The sequence below is a fragment of the Pristis pectinata genome, chromosome 10, assembly GCF_009764475.1.
Source record: "Pristis pectinata isolate sPriPec2 chromosome 10, sPriPec2.1.pri, whole genome shotgun sequence".
Taxonomy (NCBI): Eukaryota; Metazoa; Chordata; class Chondrichthyes; order Rhinopristiformes; family Pristidae; genus Pristis; species Pristis pectinata.
The window spans coordinates 79139495-79151847 of NC_067414.1; the positions used below are offsets into that span (position 1 = coordinate 79139495).

Genomic DNA, 12353 nt, shown 5'->3' on the forward strand with positions numbered 1-12353 from the left:
AACAAGAATTGAAAGACTCTTAGCTGGCTACAGAAAGCGTTTACAAACTGTGATACTTGCCCAAGGAGGTGTTACTAAGTACTGACCATGCAGGGTGCCCAAACTTTTGCTTCAGGCCCTTTTCCTTTTTTGTTATTTTGAAACTGTAAAAGATGGAAATAAAAAAAAAGTAATCTTGCTTAAAATATTAAAGAAATGTGTTATCTTTAACTTTATGCCTTTTGGAAATCAGGTCATCTTTTACTCGCTTAGCTATTCACAGTAACAGAAATTTTGACCAGGGTGCCCAAACTTGTGCATGCCACTGTATTTATGCATATGACAAACAGCAAAACAAAACATACTGTTTTGCTATTTTCATCCAACTTTTACTTGCTTTTAACGTTCAGAATTATCAAATCCCACACAAGCTTAAAGAGCATGCATTTCTTTGCTGTCAAGTTCTGAAAGGAGTGAGTGATGTTCAGAATCGCAATCAGAATCAGATTTATTATCACTGACATATAATGTGAAATTTGTTGTTTACTGGTAGCAGAACAGTGTAAAGATGTAAACATCTATAAATTGCAAAAATAATTGGTGCAGAAAAAAAAAGGAACAATGAGGTAGTGTTCATGGATCATTCAGAAATCCGATGGTGGAGGAGAAGAAGCTCTTCTGGAATTGTTTAGTGTGGGTCTTCAAGCTCCTGTGCCTCCTCCCTGATGGTAGTAATGATAAGGGGGCATGTCCCGGATGGTGAGGGTCCTAAATGATGGGCGCCGCCTTCTTGAGGCACCACCTCTTGAAGATGTCCTTGATGGTGGGGAGGGTTGTGCCTGTGATGCAGCTGACTGAGTCTATAACCTTCTGCAGCCTCTTGCGATCCTGCGTATTGGAGGCTCCATACATGCTGTGATGTAATCAGTCAGAATGCTCTCCACCGTACATCTACAGAAATTTGTACAAGTCTAAGGTAACATACCAAATCTCTTCAAACTCCTAACGAAGCAGAGCCACTGGTGTGCCTTCTTCGTGATTACATCAATGTGTTGAACCCAGCATAGATCCTCTGAAATGTTGACACCCAGAAACTTGAAGCTGCTCACCCTTTCCACCGCTAACCCCTCATTGAGGACTGGTGTGTGTTCTCCCAACTTCCCCTTCCCCTTCCTGAAGTCCATGATCGATTCCTTGGTCTTGTTTACATTGAGTGCAAGGTTGTTGTTGTGACATGTCTTAACCAGCCGATCTATCTTATTCCTCTAAGCGTCCTCATTGTCATCTGAGATTCTACCAACAACAGTGGTGTCATCAGCAAATTTATAGATGGTGTTTGAGCTGTGCTTAGCCACAAAGTCATGAGTGTAGAGACAGTAGAGCAGTGGGCTAAGCACACATCGTTGAGGTATGCCTGTATTGATAGTCAGCAAGGAGGAGATATTACTACCGATCCGCACTGACTGTGGTCTCCCAATAAGGAAATCAAGGATCCAGTTGCAGAGAGAGGTACGGCCCAGCTTTTGAAGCTTGGTTATTTGCACTGACGGAATGATGGTATTGAATGCTGAGCTGTAATCCATAAACAGTAGCCTGACGCATATCTTGCTGTTGTCTAAGTGCTCCAAAGCAGAGTTGAGTGCCAGTGAAATTGCGTCTGCTGTAGATCTGTTGAGGTGGTAGGTGAATTGCGGAACGTCCAGGTGCTTGATCAGGCAGGAGTTGATTCTAGCCGTAACTTATCTCTTGAAGCACCTCATTACGGTAGATGTGAGTGCTACTGGGCAATAGTCATTAAGGAGGCTCACCCTGCTCTTCTTGGGCACTGGAATGATTGCTGGCCTTTTGAAGCAGGTGGGAACCTCTGACTGCAGTAGTGAGAAGTTGAAGATGTCCTTGAATACTCCAGCCATTTGGTTAGGACAGGTTTTCAGTAGGTGGCCAGGAACACTGTCAGGGCCTGATGCCTTGTGAGGATTCACCCTCTTGAAGGATGTTCTGACGTTGGACTCTGAGACAGAGATCACAGGGTTGCCGGATGCTGTGGGAATTTGCACAGGTGTTCTGTTATTCTCCCTCTCAAAGCATGCAGAAAAGGTGTTGAGCCTGTCGGGGTTGTGAAGCATCACTGCCATTTATTCTGTTAGGTTTTACCTTATAGGAAGTAATGGCATCCAAACCCTGCTACAGCTGTCGTGCATTTGATTGTGTCTCTAACTTCACTCAGAATTGACTCTTTGCTCTTACATAGTTCGTTCCTGGACTTCTTGTTGGATTCTGAATTGCTGGTCTTGACCACCACAGACCTAGCCCTCAGCAGGCTGTGAATCTCCTGGTTCATCCAGGGCTTCTGGCTTGGAAAGACTCAGTATGTTTTTGAAGACCCACACTCGTCAATGCAGATCTTGATGAAATCAGTGATAGCTGTGGCATATTCATTCAGATCCGAAGATGAATTCCTGAATATGGTCCAGTCCACTGTCAAAGCAGTCCTGTGAACGCTCCTCTGCCTCCCTTGACCATACCTTCATGGTCTTCACCACTGGTGCTGCAGTCCTCAGCCTCTGCCTATATGGTGGGAGTAGAAGTACAGCCAGGTGATAGGACTTGCGAAAGTGCGGGTGCTGGATGGCACAGTAAGCGTTCTTGATGGTGGTGTAGCAGTGATCGAGTGTGTTGGCTCCTCTGGTTCTGCAGGTGACATGTTGGTGGTAATCAGTCAGAAACTTCAAGTTGGCCTAGTTGAAGTCCTCTGCGATGATCGGGAAGGCATCAGGGTGCGCTGTTTAATGACTGTTGATCACAGTGCTTAGCTCCTCCAGTGCCAGCTTGATGTTTTCCAGGGGTAGAATGTACACCACTGCCAGGATAACAGCAGAGAACTCCCTCGGCAGGTGGAACAGATGACACTTGACCACCAGATGTTAGATGACTGTATGAAAAGCTTCCGCTTGGGGGATGGGGATAGTAGTGGAAAGCAACATTATTTTAATTAAGTCAGAGTATTTGCATTGATCTTGATGGCAGTATTTTTTTTTGTTGGTATTCCATTTTTGTATGGTTAATAATACTTCACGTTCCTCCTAAACTTTTCCATCATGCAGTTCTGATAAATATTAGCTCAGTATTCTGTTCTTTTCTGTTGCTAGATTAGAGTTATTAAGATTTATATTATGAAGGTTTATTCTTTGCCAGTCATATAGGTCATGAGATTGAATAATCTAGTACTACTTGTGGGTGCTTAAAACTGTACATAGGAACTTCATTTAGTGGATGGTATGAAAATGTAAGTGCTTTCACAATATATTCATCGAAGAGTTTAACTCATGATTCGGCAGAGTTAATGTGATTTTGTGAAATGGACTTTGAGAATGTAACCATTACGTTTGCTTACAGAAATATCCAGCAACATAGATAAGGAGATACAGTACGAGTGGATGTAGTGTATCTGGATTTTCAAAACATACCACAGAAAAGGTTGTTTATATCAACTCTCATTTAACAAGAGAATATTGGTTTAGAGATAATGTACGATTGAATTGAAAAGGTATCAAGTCTGTGTGAGTCAGTCCTATCAACATCACAGAAGGTATGAAACAGATATTGACCAAATATGAATTACAAGCATCTGTGGTGACTGCATCAACAGACACTAATTTACATGGTGACTAAAATGAATACGTCAACCAGATGGTGACTCCAGGTGAAGAATTTATAGGGAATGACAGTGTGAGTAGCCTGCCTTCTGGCTTACTTCCCATCACTGAAATTAAATGTTTGATATTCACAAAGATTCAATGGCACTCTGGAACCAATCAAACAGAAAAATATTAAAATTATGAATACATTTGTTCAAAATGTATTTGAACTAATTAAATCAAATAGAATGGTCTACCTTTCAGTGCTGGCAGCAATTGCTATCCTTTGAATTCAGTGGATGCTGGTATTGATAGCTGGCAGATAGCTATCCTGGTACTGTCTCAGATGGCAAATTTCCCTGCCTGAGAGCTGGGTAATCTGCAGAAGTTTGCACTACCTCATTGGACTCCATTAGGAGTCCATTCAGGTCAGCACAAGGACACTTGGCATGCTGCTGCCTCCTCAAGCTTACACTAATAATGGCTTCCAGGGCTTCTGGAGAGAAACGCAGGTGAGCTCTGGCAGAAGTGCTGAAGTCAGGTCAAAAGATCTGCCTCATTAGCTGTAGGCCTTGGCAGTAAATATTACCAGGCTGTTCAATTGCTGACAGCTAAACAGCTGACATCAACCAACACTCATGGGATCACCATACACGACTTTGCCCATCCCTTCTCTCTCTGGCCGAATTATTCTGTGATCTCTGCAGACATATACACTCACACTTCCAATAATTGTAATGCAGAGTAATTAGTCTGAGGGGTGTCTCAATGCTTTTTGTTCACATATCTTATTTGGAATCGGAATCAGGTTTATTATCACTGACGTATGTCGTGAAATTTGCGGCAGCAGTACAGTGCAAGGTATAAAGACATAAAAATTATTACAAGTTACCTTAGCTCCCAGTGAATTTTATTGATTTTACAAACACTGTGTTGGTGATACAGTGTCTTGAAATGCCTGCTGTAGATAGTTCAGCAAACAACCAACTTTATTTTATTCATACACAGGATGTGGTGTCAAGCCAACATTTATTTTCCATCCCTAAGTGCCTTTGAAGACACTGTGGTGCACCACACTTTTTTAAATTTGAGGAATAAATGATCGGCAATGTTTCTAAGACAGGATAGCTAGTGAATTTGGAAGAGGTGGCTTCCTTAAACACACAATGCCCTTTTTTCTTCTATGGGATTTTCTATGACATATGATACAGGGTCATGCAAATTAGTGCATCACTTCCTACCTTAAATTTTACTTTCCTGTAAAATTAAAACTCTACAATTGCTTGTTGTGTGGCCCTGAGAAAAGTGTATTGCCAACGAGAAAGCATTCTTTGTTGAACATAAGTCTCCTTCCTTTCTGGGTTGAGGGACATAATTTAAGATTTTGTAGATGATTTGCATTGTTTAATTTGGAAATGTGTTTATGCTCATTAAGATAAGTGTATAACATTTCCACTATTGTTGTGACTATTCATTTGAGAACGAAAGTCCAGCATAGCATGGGATGGGTGTGGCATATTGATATGACTATATATTTCCATTATTCTGTTTTATCCACTTCCTATATCCACCACCTTTTATCCCAAACATCAACACCTTCTGTTTTACATCAGTGCAAATACCTTATCTCTTCTGGTCACCGTCTTTAGGTCCTTCCAAGTGATTTGTTGATATGATCTATTTGTGCCATGCTTTTCTCTTGTGGTCTGCAAGCTAAAACTATCTACCTGAAACTGCTTGAGGATAGCTCCTTGCTTTGAGAGTGATAACAAGTTTTTATCCTATCAAATGAGCTAATTATCAACTTTGTCCCTGTAACAGTGTCCTTTTCCTTTTTTTTAGCAACCCTTTCTGCACTAATATAGTTTAGACTACTTAAAAATATTAAAGAGAAGCAATTTCAGCAACAGGTAGTTAAACAGATGTGTTTTAGATGCAATACTTTTAAAACAAGTCGTCTTCAATTGAGAAATTTGTTGCTAAGATTGAGGCACTGCGTATTGTGTAAAATCCCTATGTCTTTATTTGATAATTGTGAGCTCTGTAACAATAATATTAATTCAAAGTTGATCACTAATTCATGATAATATTACAAATACGTGCTTCAACAAATCCTGTTAATTTGCTTTTAATAAAGAAACAGTGAACATTCAAAAGCAGAAGAAGTAGAAACTTTTATAGTGTTTTTGGTTTTAAACAGTATTTCTAATCACCTGACTATTTCATCAATGACTTTGGAATATAATCACGTAATTAATACAGGCTCAATCTTTCTAACGTATTGTCAGAGTAGTTACAAAAAACTCCTTACTTAAATGTAATGCCATAAAGTGCATTTATGATATATATTTTGCAAAAGAAAGAATTCTGGTATTGCAAGCAGCATTTTAAATAAACTTACTGCATTATTACAGTGAATCCTATTCCATCAAACCTCAAGTCTGAAGCCAAGAAAGCTGCAAAAATTTTAAGAGAGTTTACAGAAATAACTTCAAGAAATGGACCTGATGTAATTATACCAGGTTAGTAACTTAGTTGTGCATTGCTTTTTGGCATATTTTACAGTAAGTTGCTGTGGGTTGGGTCCTCCTGGCATGAATGTGAGTTGGATTGTCTTTTCATTTGAATATGTATTTATTCAGGAATTGGGAATAAAATAATTTATTCACTTTATAGGCAATAACTTCTAATAGCCGAGGCAAAGGATTCTTAAGAGTGCTGAGGATAAATCTAGACTTTTGAATTGGGTCTCTGGGGACTTCTGTTGGAGATTAAAAGATGGGAAACATTCTTAAAATCTCTCTGAACACAGAAATGGGAGACCTTGATAAATGTGTTTTAACAAGTCTAACCAAGGCTAGATATTAAAGAGTTTCAATTTGGGGGTATCGATCTGAATATTTAATGAAATTTGATTCATTTTCTAAAATTAAAGGATGAACAAGGTGTTAAGAAGGAAATAATAAACTGATGCCCTGCATATTCAATATCTAATATTCAACATCGATTCTATTAATTGAAGAAAGTTTACTGGGGCCATTTATTAAGACCACCTCTGGCATCCAATGAACTATTAGTCTGAATCCATTTGAAAAGGGGAAAGGTGGGAAAACCTGGAGAGAAATAAGATTAGAGGTTTAAAAAGTCACAGGTGATATTTGTACCTGGGACTATGATGCTTGCACCATAAAGCATTCAGGTTTAAGCTATGCATACAGTATCTGTCTTGATATAAGGACTGTTTTGCAAGTTGATTGGTAGATGGACACCTTGAATTTATTTGTCATTTGAAATCATCTCCAAGGACTTCCCTAACTTAGCTCAGGCATATGTACCACTTTCCCATCGCCTATCAACACTAAAGCTAGTATGGGCCACAAGTTTAGCATTTGTTCACATCATAAATGTTGTGTCCTTCATTTGAGTTGGTGCAGTAATTGTTTGGAAATAAGAAAATAATAGGAGGTGGTAGTGATTCCCATCTTAAATATTGAGATTTTAATGTTCATGCTTTAGGGTTGTGGATATAGAAGCATACTCTAATTCTGGACCTATTTTCTTGCCTTTACCTGAATACTTTGTCTACTCATTTTGAATCATTTATTTAACTCCATTTTAAGTGAGGTTTGATTGATTTTGAAGCAATAGCTACCTGTGTTAAACCATTCTATGATTTAAATACTATCTTATAATAGAGGAATTATTTCTATTTTTCCCCCTTTAAACCTTCTTCATCAATCTTCTGGTAGTCTATGCCCATTGTTGTTTTTTTTATCAATTAATGAAAACAAGGTTTTAACATTTACCTTTGTACAACTATTTGTTACTTGAAAGCTTCTTAGATTTCTATCCATCTTTATTGAAAAAAACTTCAGTTTTTCAAGTTCTTCATTATTATGAATTCTCATTTTTGGTTTTATTCATTCTAAAGAGAACACATTGTAATCTTTCCATGGCACTAATATCTTTTAATGAATGGCGTGCACATAATTACACGGAATCCTGGTAACAGTAACATAACCAATGGCTTGTGCAAATTCAATATAATCTTTTTTGCCCTTTTATTCAAAGCCTGTGATTTTTGTGGTATGATTTTCCCCTTTCCAATGTTAGTTACCTTAGGCCTGAACTGTAAAACATCACTCATGTTTCTCAGCTGCTCAGCCAGCCAAAGAAAGAACATAATTTTTAACTTCCTAAAGTTATTTTACAGAGCAATAAATAAAAATTGGAATATGTATTTATAATTTGTTTTACAATCCATTATGCTTTGAAATATTTCAGAGTAAATTGGAATTTGTAGGTCCAGAGGCTTTCATAAGCAGTAATTATAGAGTCATGGAGATGTACAGCATGAAAACAGGCCATTCAGCCTACCACATCAGAACAGAATGAGGTTTATTATCAATGACGTATGTCGCGAAATTTGTTTTTTTGCAGAAGCAGTACAAGACATAAAAATTACAAATAAATAAATAGTGCAAAAGAGGAATAACTAGGTAGTGTTCATGGACCCTTCAGAAATCTGATGGTGGAGGGGAAGAAGCTGTTCCTAAAATATTGAGTGTGTGACTTCAGGCTCCTCCCTGATGGTAGTGATAAGAAGAGGGCATGTCCCGGATAGAGAGGTCCTTAATGATGGATGCAGCGTTCTTGAGGCACCACCCTTGAAATTTGAGAATATGTTCACATCCTCATCGATCGCACCAATCCATACTAATCCCAACTCCCAGCAGTATTTACTATATAAAACCATATTTTATCCTATGTTTAGGGATAGCACTATAACATTCTTGTAAAGATTTACTTGTGAGAGCTTCTTAACCCACATGGCCTGTTTTAGTAAATTTTTTATGAATTTAAAAATTGCTGTTCAGATTTGGGCACATAACTTTTTTTTTACAAGGCATTTTACTTTAAACCATACCACTCACATGGTTTAAGGCTTTGGCTGCATATTCCCTGAATAACATTAATAATTTGTATTATCTACAAATAATACAAAACAAATTATTTGTTAGCAATAATTTAAAGCTGACATTCTTACATTAACCATTGTTAAACCTAGAAGCTTGCTTTTCTTGACAAACCCAGTCAACTTTAGGTTGCATAGATGCAGTGCAAGAAAGAAAATGTGGTAAGATGACCTCACCCATGAGAAAGTTTGCAGAGTTTTCCATTGAAGCCTTTTAAGTCTTAAAATTCTTACATGAATGTACACATTCTATTTATCTGAAAACTGACTTCTGAAAAAATTGAATGTTATTAATGCAGCCTGTGTTTGGCCTGTAACTGTGACAAAGGTGACTGTCACGGAACATGTCAATGAAGCTCAGTAATATAACATGTCTTCTCCCCAGGAATTTCTGTTTCCTGTGATGTTCTCCTTCCAAGAAATATAACACACATGGCAGTGCTGGGATCAGGAATAGTGTTCCAGATGCAAGAAAGCAATTTGAAAGCCACTGTTGATTAATATCAGTAGTCTTTTGGCACCTGAAAACATATTTGTGGTTCTGGAGAAACAAATGCATCAGAAAAAGTTAAAAACACACTGCTGGAGGAACTCAGAGGGTTGAGCAGTGTCTGTGGAGGCAAAGGGATAGTCAATGTTTCGGTTTGAGACCTTGCATCAGGACTAGATGCACGGCTTCGACCTGAAATGTCAACAATTCCTTTGTCTCCTCAGATGGTACTTGGCACACTGAATTCCTCCAACAGTTTGTTTTTCGATCCAGATTACAGCATCTGCAGTCGCTTGTGTCTCCACTAAAAAAAATCACTGGCTTTGCACAGAAGTTTAATAAGGTGAAGTTGCTTTTCAGGAAGTTAGAGTTTCATGTCTTAGAATCCTATTTTTCCTGTGTTTTGAGAAAAAGGCTGGTGTAGACAAAGAAGAAGAAGTTGGAATCCAGGGAAATTAAAATCCTTCTATGCAACAGTACTGTAGGTATCAAATTCAGAGAGTGTACAAACCAAGGAGACCATTGTATAGAGTTTGTAAAAGGAGAGATCAATTTCTTCACATTGCACAAACTTTGCCAGCATGCCAAGTGAACTGCCTCCTTCTATCATCCTTGTCAGTGGCTGAATATTATACCTTTTGATATTGTCTGGCATTATTGTGTGACTTGTATTGCTTGGATTACATTAATTAGTTATACACTAGTGTATTAAAAAGATGCCAGTTGCCTTGCTCCAATGGGGCTTCAGATTTCATATCTTCCTTTGTGGATCCACCAAGACAGATTATGGGAACTCAAATATTTATCAAGTAGCTGGATTGTGCCAAGTTCAAGATAGTATTGTCACTCACATGGCTTAAAAGCTTCAGCTAAATATTCCCTGAATAACATTAATAAGAATGGTTTTCATTTTGTAAATATGCACCTTGCCCATGATGCTCATTTGTTCTGGTAGCTTGTGAATGTGCAAGTTCTGCTCATGATGGCAAAATGCAGCAATGCAAAGAATAATGATTATTTTGTTCTTTGACAATCAAATTTAACTGCATCATTTCGTCAGACTGATGTGTCAAAGGATAGTTGCTTAGAGACCAAGGCTACCTGCCTCAAACACGACTGATAATGTAACTTCAATGTCAGAGGACGGATGATGACAGCAGGTTCATTTGAGCTTTCTGTACTACACATTATATTTGAACAGATCCTTGGAACTCAGTCTTATTTCCTTTGCCTAAATAGCATGACGAAATCCTGCATTTCAGCCCAGCAAGAGTCAAGAATTAATATTTGTGCATCTCAAGTTTTTCACTTAGGAAAGTATTGAAACTTATACTTATGGATAATGAAGAAAGGATTGAGAGAGGATCTACCTGCTGATGGAAAGGCAGCATGGCTTTGTGCATGGGAAATCATATCAAATTTGAGTTTTTGAAGAGGCAACCAAGAGGATTGATGTGGGCAGGGTGGTAGATGATGTTTACATGGACTTCAGCAAGGCATTTAACAAGGTCCCACATTGTAGGCTGATCCAGCAGGTTGGATCACACGGGATCCAGGGTGAGCTTACCAATTGGATGCAAAATTATCTTGGTAGCAGGAGTCAGAGGGTGGTAGTGGATGGTTGGTTTTCAGACTGGAGGCCCTTGACCGCAGGGATCAGTGACAGAACCCTTGTTTGTCATCTATGTTAATGATTTGGATGAGAATGTAGGTGGTAAGTAAGTCTGCGGAGGCAAAATTGGTGGTATAGTGGACAGTGAAGAAGGTTGTCTAAGATTACAACAGTATCAACGGGAAAAGTAGGCCAAGGAATGGCAGATAGAATTTAACTCAGATAAGTGAGAAGTGTTGCATTTTGGGAAGTTAAACCAGGGCAGGATTTATCAGTAAATAGCAAGATCCTGGAGAGTGTTGTAGAGAGACCTATGATTACAAGTACATAGTTCCCTGAAAGTGGTGACACAGGTAGACAGGGTGGTGAAGAAGTTGGTCCATATCACTGAGCACAAACTTATCACAATTAAAAAAGGGGATTCCATGAGAAAGAGGCACAATCCATTATTGTCAAAGGAAGTCACGGATAACGTTAAATTAAAAAGTAGAGCATATAAAGTGGCAAGGGCTGGTGATACGTCAGTAAAACTGGAAAGTTTTTAGCTCACTAGGAAGAAAATTAATTTAGAATGAAAACTTATGTGAAATATCAATACAAACATTAGGAGTTTCTATAGATGTATAAATAGGAAGAAGGTGGCTAACTTTGGTGTGGGACCTCTGGAGAATAAGACTGGTGAATTAAGAAGTGGCAGAATTAAGAAGAAGAATTAAAAAGTTAAATCAACTTTTTTTGCATCAGTCTTTACCATGGAGGTCACTGAAAATGTCACTATGATAACTGATGGGCTAATTTCAATAACAGAGAGGAACTTTAAAAATCCCACTCATAAGGGATAAAGTATTAGAGAAATTTACAGGCCTAAAGATGGACCCAGGACCAGTTAGGTGGGTTTTAAAGGAAGTGGCAGTAGAGATAGTGGACACATTAGTTGAAATTTTGCAAAACTTGTTAAATCCTGAGAGGGAACTGGAAGATTGGAAAACAGTCAATGTGCCTTTCTTGTTCAAAGAGGGAGGAAGACTGAAGACCAGGAGCTATGGGCCAGTTAGTTTAACATCTATTGTTGGCAAGATGCTAGAGTCAATAATTAAAAAGGAAATAACTAATCACTTAGGAAAACAGAATATAATCAAACCTAGCCAAAGTGGTTTGACAAATTTACTTAAATTCTATGAGGATATTATGGGGAGACCTGATACATATACTACACCTGTAGATGTAGTGTACTTATATTTCCAAAAGTCATTTGACAAAGCACCACAAAAGAGGCTGGTGCATAAATTAAGAGCCCAAGATATTGGAGGAAGTCTATTAACATGGATTGAAATCCAGCTGTTCACATAAAAAGCAAAGAGTTGGAATAAAGGCAGGAGGTATATAACTAGTGGGTTACCCCAGGAGTTCAGGCAGGAGGTATATAACTAGTGGGTTACCCCAGGGATCTGTTCTTGACCCTCAGTTGTTTACTATTTACATTAATGACCTGGAGGAGAGAATGAAATGTAAGGTTTCCAAGTTCATTGACGATACAAAAATAGGTCGAAGGGCATGTTGTAATGAAGACAATCTGATTCTGCAATGGGAAATAGATTGAGTGATTGGGTGAAAACCTGGTAAACTGAGTTTAATGTGGGGAAATAGGAGGTCATGCAC

General features: G+C 38.4%; 1 protein-coding gene across 2 annotated transcripts in view; it reads left to right on the forward strand.

Annotated features, from left to right (window-relative positions):
- The window catches only part of sh3yl1 (SH3 and SYLF domain containing 1), a 188826-nt gene that overhangs the window by 43296 nt on the left and 133177 nt on the right, over window positions 1-12353 (forward strand). For both annotated transcript variants that reach the window (XM_052025149.1, XM_052025148.1), the window contains one exon: window positions 6032-6139. In XM_052025149.1, coding sequence (XP_051881109.1) covers window positions 6032-6139 — 108 coding nt within the window. The remainder of the gene's footprint in view (window positions 1-6031; window positions 6140-12353) is intronic.